Source organism: Balaenoptera musculus, chromosome 11, assembly GCF_009873245.2.
Source record: "Balaenoptera musculus isolate JJ_BM4_2016_0621 chromosome 11, mBalMus1.pri.v3, whole genome shotgun sequence".
Taxonomy (NCBI): Eukaryota; Metazoa; Chordata; class Mammalia; order Artiodactyla; family Balaenopteridae; genus Balaenoptera; species Balaenoptera musculus.
Window position 1 is genome coordinate 63,517,373 of NC_045795.1, and position 14,718 is coordinate 63,532,090.

General features: G+C 45.7%; 1 protein-coding gene across 3 annotated transcripts in view; it reads left to right on the forward strand.

The window, feature by feature from the left end:
• Nucleotides 1–6,096: 6,096 nt before the first annotated feature.
• The window catches only part of PTPN23 (protein tyrosine phosphatase non-receptor type 23), a 40,520-nt gene continuing 31,898 nt past the window's right edge, over nt 6,097–14,718 (forward strand). For 2 of the 3 annotated variants that reach the window (XM_036869330.1, XM_036869331.1), the window contains exons 1-2: nt 6,097–6,277; nt 13,992–14,066. In XM_036869330.1, the coding sequence (XP_036725225.1) occupies nt 6,194–6,277; nt 13,992–14,066 (159 nt within the window). In that variant the 5' untranslated portion in view covers nt 6,097–6,193. Of the gene's footprint in view, nt 6,278–6,378; nt 7,020–13,991; nt 14,067–14,718 lie in introns of those variants that run through there. The other variant, XM_036869332.1, reaches the window with a different exon arrangement.

Sequence of the window (14,718 nt, forward strand, 5' to 3'; positions counted from 1 at the left end):
GAGAGTTTTTACATATTCTAGATGGTAAACATTTCTTGCTTATGTCTCACAAATATCTTCTCCCAATTTGGTTTTATCTTTCCACTTTCTTCACGTGCTTTTCTTTTAACTTTTTTCTTTTGCCATGATTTTGGACTTACACAGAAAAGTTGCAAAAGTAGTGCAAAGAATTCCTTCATATCCTTTACTCAAATTCCCCAAATGTTAACATTTTACCACATTTGCATCCTCCTGTTTTCCTTTTCTCTCTCACTCCCTCCCTTCTTCTCTCTCTCTCTTTTTCATATATATATATATATATATGTTATATTATATTATATATAAAATACACACACACACATATTCTCCCTTCTCCCCTCCCCTCCCCACAAGACACTTGAGAGTAAAGGGTAGGGGCAGAATGATGCCTTTTTATGCCTATATACTTCAGTGTATGTTTCCTAAAAACAAGAACATTCTCTTATATGTAATCATAACCACTGAACAGATCTCAAAATCAGGCAATTAACACTGATACACTACCATTATCTGACGTACAGACCTTATTCAGATTTCATCATTTGTGTTAGTAATGCCCTTTAGAGCAAAAGAAAATCCCATATCATGTGTTATTTTCAGTTGTTGGGTCTCTTTAGTGTCCTTTAGTCTAGAACAGTATATCATTGTGTTTCATAACATTTTTGGACCGTCCCTCAGCTTTTGTTTGTCTAGTGTTTATTCACTATTATATTAAGGTAATTTTTGATGCTGTGTCCTTCTCAGTGTATCATACCAGGAGGTACATGATGTATGTTTATCCCATTGCTGGTGATAGTAAATTTCATCCCTTAGGTTAGGGTGAGGTCTTTCAAGGTTCTCCATATAAAGTTACTATTTTTCCCTTTGTAATAATAAGTATCTGTGGGGAGATACTATGGGACTTTGTAATTATCCTGTTACTTTACTTCTCAACTCCATTAGTTTTACATCCATTGATGGTTTTCCCTGAATTATTAATACCGTGGTTGCTGAATAGTGGTTTTCTAATTTCTTCCTTCCTTGTACATCAAGTAGTTGGCTTTCTACTGTAGAGAAGAGCTTTTGTCCTCTCCCCCAATTATTTATTTAAACCTGTGTAAATTCATGTATTATTTTATTTGATGGGTTATAATCTCTTACTATCCTTATTTTATTTTGACGCTCAAATTGTCTCAGATTTGGCAGGTGAAGCCTCTTAAGTTGGTTCCTGTGTTTTATGATGTCTTTTGCTCAACAGAAGTTCTTTTTTTTTTTTTTTTAATTAATTAATTAATTTATGGCTGTGTTGGGTCTTCGTTTCTGTGCGAGGGCTTTCTCTAGTTGCGGCAAGCGGGGGCCACTCTTCATCACGGTGCGCGGGCCTCTCACTGTCGCGGCCTCTCTTGTTGCGGAGCACAGGCTCCAGACGCGCAGGCTCAGTAGTTGTGGCTCACGGGCCCAGCTGCTCCGCGGCATGTGGGATCTTCCCAGACCAGGGCTCGAACCCGTGTCCCCTGCACTGGCAGGCGGATTCTCAACCACTGCACCACCAGGGAAGCCCTACTCAGCTTTCTAACAGGACTACACATCTGGTGGAACAGGGCTTCTCATTTTGTTTCTCCTCTTTAAGACTTCTTAGGCCTTTGCTTTTCCATATAAATTTGAGAAACAGCTTCTCAACTTCCACACACCAAAACATTGGGAACTTGACAGGAATTGCACTGAGCCTACGGATCACCTCTCTTCTCCCAGGAAGCCTTCACTCCTTACCAACCCCATGAGGCTCTCTGCCCCCTCTGGGTTCACACTCGCCCCACCCTATTCTATAGAGGTGATCTGGCCTCTTTGGATGGCCTAAGTCCAACAAACCCCACCCCAATGCTGTCCCTCTGGTATATTTCTTTTTCAAGCCCCCCTCACATGTTTCCTGTGTGTGTCCATATTCCAGACCCCTTAAAAAGACCCTGAAGGAGGAGCTGAGTGGTGCAGTTTTCCTGTCTCCACCCTCCCCTCTCTAGGGCCTAGAAGAGTGTCCTGGGAATCCACAACCCCAGTTAAGGGCCCTTCCTCCTAGTCACCACTCCCTTCCACAGTCGATCAATATGGCAGCCAGTAGAACCCTTAAACTTACATCAGATTTATCCCTCCTCTGTTCCAAATCCTCCCATGGTTCCCCAGGTCATCCAAGGAAAAGCCCAAATCCTCATTACACTTTTTGAGAGACCCTACGCCATCCGCAACCCCTACCCATTACTTCTCTGACCCCATTTACTGCTCTTTTCCACGCTCACTCTACCTCAGCCACTCTGGCCTCCTTGCTGTCCTTCAGGCATGGCAGGGACAGTCTCGGCTCAGGGACTTTGCATTTGCTATTCTCCCTTTCTAGAACACTCTTCCCCTAGCTATGCCCCTGGCTTGCTCCTTCATGTCCTTCAGATCTTTGCTCAAATAGTATCTTTTCAGTGAAGGCTTCTGTGACCACCCAATATAAAAGATATAAAATTGTAAAAGTCCTCTTTCTCATATTCCCACCCTCCTTTCTCCTCATTTTCTTCTTACCATAGCAGTTTCTGCCATCTCATACACTGTATATTTTTTATTGTGTTAATATCTATCTCACCTCATTAGATTGTAACCTCATGAGGGCAGAGATCTTTTTTTTTTTTCATACAAATACAAATATAAGATTTTTAGAAATTTCGTATAATGTCTGAAACATTTATATTAACATATTTCCATACAAATACAAATATAAGATTTTTAGAAATTTCATGTAATGTCTGAAACATTTATATTAACATATTTCCATACAAATAACCCAATGAAAGTTTAGTATTAGTTGTTTTGTTTGTTTGTTGTTTTATACTGCAGGTTCTTATTAGGCATCAATTTTATACACATCAGTGTATACATGTCAATCCCAATCGCCCAATTCAGCACACCATCATCCCCACCCCACCGCAGTTTTCCCCCCTTGGTGTCCATATGTCCATTCGGGCAGAGATCTTTGCCTGTTTTATTCAACAGTGCCTAGAACAGCACATAGGGCGCAGTGGGTGTTGAATAAATATTAATTGAATAAATGAACTAGAAGGGAGGAGACCCAGGCCCAGCCTGGACTCTTTATCCACTTGCTGGGAGACTTGAGTGGTCCACTCCCCAATCCAGGCCTTAGTTTCCACATCAGTAAAATGGATCCACATCGATAAAATGAGGGAGGATGTCTGTGTGTCTTTGAGGTCATTCCAATTCTGACAGGAGGGTTGTCATGAGAAAGGGGTGAACTGACCTGGCTGCAATGGGGTATTTGCTGCCCCCTTGTGACAGGGCCTACCCTTCCCCAGTACTAGTGAGTCTTAGATTTCCCCAAACTCCCAACTCTGCCCATCTCTGTGAGGAAATATGTGCATAAGGAGGGCACCCCTTAACCCAGAGACATCCTTTCTGCTGTCTCACCTCCACTGACCCATCTTCATTCCATTGCCTCAGCATTCAAGGTCCCCTCACAGGACCTCTTGGTCTTTGATGCCTCTCATGCCAATTGCCCTCATGTCACTGAGACCATATGTTACGGGCTGAATTGTGTCCCCCAAAATTCGTATGTTGAAGTACCTCAGAATGTGACTATTTGGAGATGGAGTCTATAAAGAGGTAATTAAGTTAACATGAGGTCATGAGGGTGGGCCCTAATCCAATATGACTGGTGTCCTTATAAGAAGAGATTAGGACAGAGACATTCACAGAAGGAAGACCATGTGAAGACGTGGGCAGAAGACATCCACCTACAAACCAAGAAGCAAGGCCTCAGAATAAACTAACCCTGCTGACACCTTGACCTCAGACTTGTGGTCTTATCCTCAATTCTTCCACCTCTGAGCAGGTGACCCCATGATGGTCCTCCAGATACGAGCTCTTCTAAGATGCTGGTAAATTTTTCTTTTTCCTTAAAAAAATTATCTGTAAGGTTTTGCGTTTTTTAAAAGTATTTATTTATTTTTGGCTGTGCCAGGTCTTCGTTGAGGCATGCAGGATCTTTGTTGTGGCATGCGGGATCTTTAGTTGTGGCATGTGGACTTCTTAGTTGCGGCATGCGAACTCTTAGTTGCAGCATGCGGGATCTAGTTGCCTGACCAGGCATCGAACCCAGACCCCCTGCATTGGGAGCGTGGAGTCTTACCCACTGGACCACCAGAGAAGTCCCAGGTCTTGGATTTTTTTTTTAAGTTTTTATTGTGGTAAAATATACCTAACATAAAGTTTACCATTTTAGCCATTTTTAAGTGTACCGTTCAGTGGCACTAAGTACATTCACATTGTTGTGCAACCATCACCACCATCCAATCTCCAGAACTTTTTCATCATCCCATCCTGAAACCCTGTACCCATTGAATACTAATTCCCCATTCCCTCCTCCTCCCAGTCCCTGAGCAATCACCATTCTACTTTTTATTTTTACAAATTTGACTACTTTTAGTTAACTGATTTAAGTGGAATCACACAATATTTGCCATTTTGTATCTGGCTTATTTCACTTAGCATCATGTCTTCAAGGTTCATTTATGTTGTGGCATGTACTGGGTTAGCCAAAAAGTTTGTTCGGGTTTTTTCCTAAGATGTTACAGAAAAACCTGAACAAACTTTTTGGCCAACCCAATATCCAAATTTCCTTCCTTTCTAAGGCTGAATAAAATAGTTCAGTGTATGTGATACTACATTTTGTTTATCCGTTCATCTGTTTATGGACATTTGGTTTATTTCCACCTTCTGGCTATTGTAAATAATGCTGCTGTGAACATTGGCGTACTTGCATTTTCTTTTGCTCTAACTCCAACTGGCATGAAGGTCCTTGATTGCAAAGGGGACCTGGGCCCTTAATTATGGATGAGCACCCTCTTCTGAGCCCAGATCCCACATCCCGTGGTCTCCTCCACATCTTCTCTTGAACAACGTAAGGGCATCTATATCCAGCTTAACAGAAACAGCCCTGAACCTTTGCTCTTCTCTTCCAAACCTGTTCCTCTCCGCATTTTCCCATGTCGGTAAACAGTCGTGGAGCCACCCAGCTATACCAACTAGAAACTTGGCAATAATCTTTTATATTCTCAACCCCCTACATCCATTCACCCCAAGTTCTGATACTTTTTTCCAAAACATTTCTCAAATCTGCCCACGTTTCATCTCCCTTTGCCCCAACCTGACATCACTTGTCTCCTGCAAGACTACAAAAGGCTCCTCACTGATTTCCTTGCTTCCACTTTTGCCCTATCTAACAAACCATTCTCCATCTTATTTGTTTTTAAAGCTAGGTAATATATACATGAGTTTAAAATCCCTTCTCTACAGGTTACCTCTTCAGAGGCAATAACTGTTCTCTTCTCCCTGGTCCCCTTCCAGACAGTCTGAAAGGTACTCCCGTGGCCGTATATATTCATCCCCACCCCCATCTACCCACATTGCTCTAGGCCTCTTTTTTTTTTTTTCCGCTTTACACACCATCTACACCTTCTTTTCTCATCATCACAAACGGATGTGCCCGTCTCTTAGGCAGTGCCCGGCCTTACAGGCTGGACCGAGTGTGCCAGTCTCCAACCAGTCACTCCTCTGTTCCAAAGCTCGACACCTGGAATGAAACCCCTTGCTCTCTTCTTAGCCCTGTCTCCCTCTTGGCCTGGAGGCCCCTACCCCAAGGCTCAGTTTTTAAGTCACCTCTTCTCGGCGGCCTGCCGCCACGTTATCTCTACCACCGCACCTGACCCCATCTACCAAGGCCCTCGACACTACTTAAGTCTACAAGTTCACGGTTACATTCTTTTACGCCCTTCCCCTGAGTGGGGAGCACCTCGGGCCAGAGCCAATCCAGCAGGTCTACTTCGCCCAGGTGGAAGAAATCAGTTACCACCCTGCCTGGCATTTAAGTGCAGGTAGACTACTACTCCCAGAAACCCTTTCGCCTCAGGCTGGAGATTTGCCCTCTACACGCGCCCCGTGGAGGAGGCTGAGCATGCGCAATGGAAGATGAGCCTGCGCGAAAGGCTGTGCGGGCGGGGACCGCATCTCCCAGCAGGCCGTGGGGGCATTCTTTTATCCCAGCGTGACCAGTGACTTCCGGCGTCGAGGGGCGGCGCGGTGTATACAGCTGAGCCAGTACCTGGAAAAGCTAGGGGAGCGGCCGAGTGGCCGGCGGGCGGCAGCCGCCATGGAGGCCGTGCCCCGCATGCCCATGATTTGGCTGGACCTGAAAGAGGCCGGTGACTTCCACTTTCAGCCGGCCGTGAAGAAGGTGAGTGCGCCTCCTCCCCGCCCCCCCTTCTCCCGCGTATCTCCGTCGTCCGCCGGCGCGGGACGCCTCCTGCGCGTCCATCATCTCCCCAGGCCCTGTGGCGACGTCGGGTGAGGCCAGGAGGGGCCTCCGCTGGCTTTCCTTAGCCTGGCCCACCCCCATCTCACCCCAACCCACCCCTGCGCGCCCGCAGGCCCCGGGTAACACCCGCTGTCTCCTCGGCCCTCCAAGATTCCCATCCAGGCACCTCACTTCCTCGGTGTGACGCTCTGGACCTCGTTCTGCTCCGCCCCTAATCCACGCCAGGACCGCCCTGCGGGGAGCGGTGGGCTGCCCTCCCTGACCGGCTGGGTGGAAAGGCTGTGCCCGGCCCTCGGTGCGCCGTCAGTCCACGACCGGACTGGGACAGACGCTGAGGATGGCTCAGGATGTGTTTTAAGACGGGAGCTCCGTGAGCCACAGGAATGCCTGACCTCTGCGATTGGAGTCTCTCTGACACTTGGTGCCATTCTGTCTGGTCTCCTCAGAAGAAGAACCCTAATCTGGAGACCCTTTGGACCAGAAGATACAGTTCCGTGTCATTTGGGGAAGGGTTACTGCCTTTCACGACTGCCCAGAGGGGATAAACAGTGTTGTAGCTTCCGGAGAGACTTTAGGAGTCATTTGTTGAACCTTCAGTTGGACGGAAGAGACTGGCAGATTTGGCGCTGACGGAGGCAAGGGATCGCTGTGGCGAGATCAGGTGTGGCTGGTACAAAGCGGGGCCAGGTGTGTCGACTGGGCATCAGATGCCCTCTGAGACATCTGCTGCCTTGGGAATGACCACCTGGTAGCATTGGGGGTCAGAGCAGAAGTGAAAAGGAACAACCGGGAGGCTCTTGCAGGTTGACATCCTTGTGGTTTTAGTACCATTCAGTAAGGTGCTTGAGGAAAAAAATAGGACAAAGAAAATAGATTGAGAGGTAGTTTCCGAAGAAGCTCTCCCATTCTCTCTTGACACTGCCACTGCCTCAATTCAGACACTAACAGTTTGTATGCCTTTGAGTCCATCATTTAATCTCTTTGGGCATCTTTTCCCTCATTTGTAAAACCAGGAAATTAGATTAATTGATCTAAAATTCCAAAATTTTGTTACCTCTTTCCCAGAGTTTGGTAACTCCTCTCTTGGAGGCCCAGGGGCTCCCAGGGAGATCATTGCTCAGATAATACCTTGTGGGCTAGGTGTCGGTGACACGAGCATCAGAGGCTAAGTTCAAACAAAAAGATCTCCAAGGAGTTCCTGGGCTAAGATTTTATCCACTGGATTTATCTTCTATCTGCTCTTTTAATTCAATTAGGTGAATTTTTCTAAAACACAACAAAACTTTGTTTTCTAGTTCAACTGTAACCCATTCAGAGTACTCTCTGACCTACCCCAGTTCTTTCAGCATTTTTTCAGGGCTCAGTATGTGCTTGTCTACGTGCTTCTGATACAAGTATCCCAGATTCTGTTCACAGCTGCTTGCTGTTCCCTTAACATTCTCTGTATGTTTGCTCTTCTGTGCCTTTGGTTGTAGAATTCCTCCCACCCAGAAGAGCTCACATCTTTGCCCTCTGGGGTGGGGATGGGGCTCTTCTTTTTTTTTAATTTAATTTTTTTTTTTTTTTGACGTGAACCACTTCTAAAGTCTTTATTTAATTTGTCACAGTATTGCCTGTGCTTCACGTCATGGCCCCCTGGCCCCGAGGCATGCAGGATCTCAGCTACCTGACCAGGGATTGAACCCACCCCCCCTGCATTGGAAGGCTAAGTCTCAACCACTGGACCACCAGGGAAGTCCCGATGGGGCTCTTCTTTAATCTCTATTTATTGGTTCTGTCAGTCTTTCAAGGTCCAGTTTAAGCTCTGTCTCATCCACAAGCCTTCTTTCATCTGGATTAATCTTTCCCTTCTCTGAATTCCTAACTCTTTTTATCCTTTTCCTAGTGACAGTTACGTGTGCTATGTTTTAACCCCGCTGTTCTATTATAAGTAACCTGAGAGGCATCTCCCTGCTCCTCAGAACCTAGCAGCGTCCCTTTTTCATAGTTGGCATGCAGGAAAATGTTTCTCAGATGACTGACAGTTGAGAGGGAATTAAGAGATGGTGACCATAAATTTATGGAAATCCAGTGGATAAAATCTTAGTCCAGGAATTCCTTGGAGATCTTTTTGTTTGAACTTAGCCTCTGATGCTCTTGTCACTTACACCTAGCCCACAAGGTATTATGTGAGCAGTGATCTCCTGGGAGCCCCTGGGCCTCCGTGGGAGGAGTTACTCATTAGCCATTTACTAAGGTGGTATCAGATGCTGAGGAAAAATTCATTTCCTAGACATCTGCTCTTTTTCTTTGTTTCCTTATTTCGGGGTTGGGGAAAGATACACCATTTATTTGATAGGTTAAAATTGTTGCATGTTTTACATGAACCCACTGAAAAGGAATAGCAATCTTGTGGGTGGCCAGCTCCTTCAGGTACTCTGGAACTGTCTTCCTGCAGAGGAGACTACAGTAGCCACTGCAGCTGGGAACTCTCCCTGACCAGGACTCCTGTCCCCAACCCTAGAACCCACGCTTAACCTTCTGCCACTGGTACCCTTGTCCTTTCCTACCCTTGCTCTGACCTGCAGGAACCTTCACCAATGACTTAGAGCTTAGGAGTAGAATTTAATTTGGGTTAGTAGAATGAAAATGGTTCTGTTGAGGTCAATCTGTTGAGCACCATGCGGAGTCCTGAAATACAGATGAATAAGAGACAGTCCTTTTTTTCATGGAATACATAGTTTGGTAGAGGAGATTTAAAAATTAAATTGTGACATCAGTGGAAGAGTAGAAATATGTGCAGTGTGTACAGAAGTACTAGCCTAAGGAGGGGCCATCAGGGGAGGCTTGCCAAGGAGGTGGGTTTTGAAGAACGAATAGGAGTTTTTCAAGAAGGTAAAGGGTTTCTTTATTTTGAGAGCTGGGCCTTTGAAAAAAACCTTTCATAATGGTTAGTACTGGTTTTCCTTTCTGATGGATATGCCTTCAATTATGGAATAATGTGAAATAAGAGCCAGGAGAACAGCAAGCTGGTTTTGAACGGCAGTGCCAAGTTTTAGGTTGGGATACCTGGACCCACATAATTTTTTAGTGGGGAAGTGCTGCTAGCCCTGTACCTTACCTGTGTTTTGGAGCCCAGAGTGCTCACTCACGGGAAACTGATGAAGGATGACTCTGTGCTCTTCATTAGTGAGCGATTTGGCCACACATGTTCATGTTTGAAGTTCTTTCCTCCTGTGGTCCCAAACACCTGCCCTTAACCAACTGCACTTGAGCTCAGGTCAAGCTCACTTGGACGCAGGTGCTACATCCATCCCTGATTCATTCATTGAACAAATAGTTATTGAGTGACTATTATGTGCCAGCCCTGAGAATTCAGGGCTGTATGTGATGACAAAAATCTCTGTCCTCATGGAGCTTACCTTCTAGTGATCCACATAGTAAACCATCCTCAAGGACAGTTGTACCATAGGTAGCCACCCTACCAACCAAGTGGCTTCTTGACCTCTCCCCTCTTCCCTCTCTGGCTGGATTGATCTCTCTAAATCTCCACTTTCCCACCAGGTTACTCCAGAGAAACTGTCCACTGTTCAAGGCCTGCCATCACTTCGCTTCAGCCTGCCTTCCACGCTTCAGTCTTACCAGGCCTCTCCCGTAGGAACTTTCAGCCTCTTTTCCTGGTCATTGTCCTTGTTCCGGTCCTTACTGGAATTCCTTTCCTCCTGTTCATCACCCAGGTTGAACCGTACTTTCTCGGGGTCCCTTTAGCTGCCGGCAATTGTACCACCCTCCTTCAAATTCAGACAGATCTTACCGCTCCCCTCACTCAGTTGACCTGTGCCACAGAGTGTACACTCTTGTTGCCTCTTCTTACTGTTCATCTTATTCTCATGTAGGTAGAGTCTGGTTTTCAGGTTTGTGGAGTTTTTTTCCCCTTCCAGATTTCTCATGGGGCAGCTCACTCTTGAAAAACTTGTCCCACACATAGATGGGGAAATGAGATGACCAGAAGCCTAAAAGTGCCTGGCTCCTGAGGAGTGAGGAGCACAGGATGTTGCCAGTTGCCTTTGGTGGTGACCTGTCTTATCTCTTATCACAGATTTGGAGTCACTGAGCCGGTCTGCTTGAGCCTATCTGCCCACTCGAGTTTACTGCAGAATGGCTCCAGGTGCAGGTGACCTGGATTGTTCAGTTCATTCTTCTCTGACTTTAATCTCGTACATAAAAGCCGTATATCCCTTTCACACCAGATTCTTTGCTTGGGAAGTAATAAATACTTGTGTGTAGAGAGTGCTTAGGTTGAATGACCTAGTCTAGTTCTAGCACCCTCCAGGGGAGGTAACTTGAGTCTTCCTCACTAGTGTTATCCAGGCAGTTGGAGGGGCCGTTCAGAAGAGATGTGGGAGAGAAGCCTTGAGTCTTATGTAGAGGTTAGACTAGGTGAGGATGAATGCCTGTTCTCATCCCTGATGCTCTTGGCCTGTAATTTGGTCTTAGGCTTGCTGATACCAAGGGGCTGAAGATTTCCCTTGGCAATAATACTTCCTTCTCTGAATAAAATTAATCTCACTTGAAATTCAGTAGCAGAACATATATTGTATTAATTAACAACACTGTATGTGGGACTTAATTTTATGTGGAATAGCCCAAGGCATTCCCCATATTTGAGTCAACCTGCAAGTGAAGAAAAAAGAAATATAATGTGCATGGTGAATGAATACAGTGCCAACAGATGTGATGCCTTTTATTGCCTTTTCTTCTTGGGTTATTGCTTTAATTAGCGCCATGAAATTCCAAGGTGTTATATCAAATTAAGAGCAGAAGCTAAACATCCCCATCATCCAGGAAAAAAAAAAGAGCATACACAGAAGAATGAGACCATGATAGTACCAGAGAAGGTGACACAAAAGGAATATCCCTGGGTCAAGAATCAGGAAGTTTGACCCGTAGTGCTAGTACTGCGATTGCTCATCTCTGCAAAAGAATGGCAGGACCCAGGATGGATGTTTCCAGTGATCTCAATTTACCTACAGAATTCAGGGCCATTTGTTGCTCGGTAAAAGAGCAGAGTACCATCATGGAAATAGTATAGACGTTGGAATCAGACAGACCTTGCCTTAGGTCCCACCTTTTCAACTTAATAGTTGGTGACTTTCAGCTGCTACAAATGATTACATCACTAACCTGGGCCTCATTTTTCTCACCTGTAACATGGACCAATAATATACGTTATAAGCTTGTGGGAATCGAGAGTTAATGCATGTGAGTCCCTAGTACAGGTCTTGGCATATTGTAAACAATATTTTCAACTTAGCATCCTCTTTTTCTGTTTAGTGAATAGCTCAAGTCCTATGACAGCTCTGTGAGTTAGACATAGCAGGTAATTTTTAAAAAATCTTATTTATTTATTTTTGACTGCATTGGGTCTTCGTTGCTATGCATGGTCTTTCTCTAGTTGCGGCGAGTGGGGGCTACTCTTCGTTGCGGTGCGCGGGCTTCTCATTGCGGTGGCTTCTCTTGTTGCAGAGCACGAGCTCTAGGCGTGTGGGCCTCAGTAGTTATGGCACGTGGGCTCAGTAGTTGTGGCTCTAGAGCGCAGGCTCAGTAGTTGTGGTGCACGGGCTTAGTTGCTCCGTGGCATGTGGCATCTTCCCAGACCAGGGATCGAACCCATGTCCCCTGCATTGGCAGGTGGATTCTTAACCACTGAGCCACCAGGGAAGCCTCATAGCAGGTAATATTAACTCCATTTTACAGATGAAAAACCAAGCCCAGATCTCAAAGCAACCCAGGGGCACAGCCAGGACTTACTCAGTCTTGGTATTTCTCTCTGGAAGTGGTCTTTTCATTCTGTTTTATTGTTTTCACTTATAACTCCTTCCTCACCTTTTTTCCCCCTGCCTTGCCTCTGAACCCTGGACATGCTTTCAACATAAAACTGTTCATAGGTCTCATTGTTCCCTCAGAAAAGGATTCCCAGCTACTCCAAAGCCTGGCTGGGCTCTGGAGGTTCCCTGATCCTCCCAACCCCAACCGGCTGTTAGTTGTGTAGGTGCACTGGGGTCCTGTCAGTGCCTTCTAGTATCTTACTCTTGATCTGGGGTGCCGAGGCCCAGGCTCTACCTGCCGCTGGGCCTTCCTTCTCAGGCTCTGCCGTGACCTTCAAATCCTGACCAGACCTTGTTCCGAGCTGTGCAGAGGTGTGAGCTATAGAGAGACTGACTGAGAGATGGTCTCTGTCCTTTACTCTAGAACCTTCAGCCGCCTGTTTCCTCTGTTCAGTAGGGGGAGTGATCAAGCCATGGAGGATTTATCAGAATTTAAACAATAACCTGTCTGCTCCACTGACTCACTGTGTGGCTGGAGATTCATTTTCGCTTCCCATTTTTTGTTTTATGAGAACCATGTTTAAAAAATAGAAATGGATTGGTCTGATGTGTGGTTAAGAATATGGGCTCTGGAGCCCAAATGCCTGGATTTCAGTCACTGCCCCATCAGTTATTGGTGCTGTGTGACCTCGGCAAATGCCTTAACTTCTGTGCCTCAGTTTCCTCATTTCCTCATCTGTAAAATGGTGACGATGATGATGTCTACTTCTTTGGGTTGTTGTTAGGATTGAGTGACTTATTAGGCACTTGGCACAGTGTCTGGCCTGTGGGTAGGAGCTCAGTAAGTGTTTGCTGCTGATCTTGGAGGAGGAATGAGACAGGTAGAAGGTTTCCTCTAGGGGCAGTTTGCTGGCAGCGGCGGCAGCATCTCTCTCCCCTTTACCATTGTGTGACTACAGGGACAGATGTTCTCAGCGATGTCAGGTGAAGCCTTGTTTCTAGGACTCTCAGATATCCCTCCAATCCCTTCGGCCTCTGTCCCACGGGACCTCCTGCAACAGGAGTAGTGCCAGCTGCCTTAGTCTGTTGATCTTAGGTGAACAAGGGGCCCTTTGGTCCACGCCGTGCCTCCAGGCTGGTGAGTGTGCTCCCTGTGCAGGAGGTGGTGAGTGCTGTTGTGGGCAGGCATGCCAGCCCCTTCTCTGATGTGGGCCCCCTCCTCTCCCCTCCCCTCCGCCTGTCTGGGTCATTCCCATCACACATCCACAGGCCTTTCCTCACCAATGAGGTCACTTACTTCTGTGGTGCCCTTTCCACAGGAAGGCGGGCTGGTGAAGAAGGCTTTGTGCTCCCACTCTTCTTTGGTTCTTCTTCCTACTACATTTGCTGTTGGGTCAGGATTATGATTGTGACCCCAGGACACACCAGGGTCCTGTACTTGAGGGAGGCTTGAATTTGTGGCCCATTTTGGGATGCTCAGTAGGATCCCATTTCAGCCAGCTGAGTTCCCCAGCTTCCTGAGCTGGCAGAGTCCTGGGCTTCATAGAGAGGGCTGCAGCACGATGAGGGCCAGCCAGGGTGTTCCAGTCAGGTTGTCCAGTCTTCTTTCCCATTTTGTTCAATGGAGGAGGCTCCCGCAGTCAACATCTTGGTGCTGTCCCGTTATTGAGGTCGAGTTTCTAGCGGCCCAGGAGATGAGCTCGTGGTTGTGGGTCTGGACTCCATCCTGAGCCCTGACTGGTGATTGCCGAGGACTCAGAGGGCAGGAGCGGGAGCAGTGGGGTATGCTCTATCCCTGGTTTACAGTCTTCTCTCTCTCTCCCTAGTTTGTCCAGAAGAATTATGGAGAGAATCCAGAAGCCTACAATGAGGAACTGAAGAAGCTGGAGTTGCTCAGACAGGTAGGAGGATAGTGTTTTTATGCAGGTGTGAACAGAATTGGTTTGATAGGGAAGTAAAGAAACCACCTAGAACTGTCTTCTTATTTGAATTCAGTATTTTTTCCTCTGTAAAAGCAGCAAAATTAATGATAGAAAAATTTGAAAATACTAAAATCAAAAAGCAAAAGAAAAATCCCTTTTCACAATTTTGTGTGTGTGTGTGTGTGTGTATATATATATATATATATTTTAATGTTATTTATACTATATAAAACCACAGTAGGACCATGTACCACCTATACTGCCTATGTAGCCTGCCTTTTTCACTTAACATACTGTGGATATGTTTCTGTATCAGTGAGCATACAACAGTGGTATTTTTTTTTTTCTTGGTTTATCTAATAATTTTTCTTTAAGTTTTACTTTATATTGGAGTATAGTTGATTTACAATGTTGTGTTAGTTTCAGGTGTACAGTAAAGTAATTCAATTATACATATACAGGTATCTGTTCTTTTTCAAATTCTTTTCCCATTTAGGTTATTACACAATACTGAGTAGAGTTCCCTGTGCTATACAGTAGGTCCTTGTTGATTATCTATTTTAAATATAGTAGTGTGTATATGTCAATCCCAAACTCCCAATTTATCCTTCCTCCGCCACCTTTCCCCTTT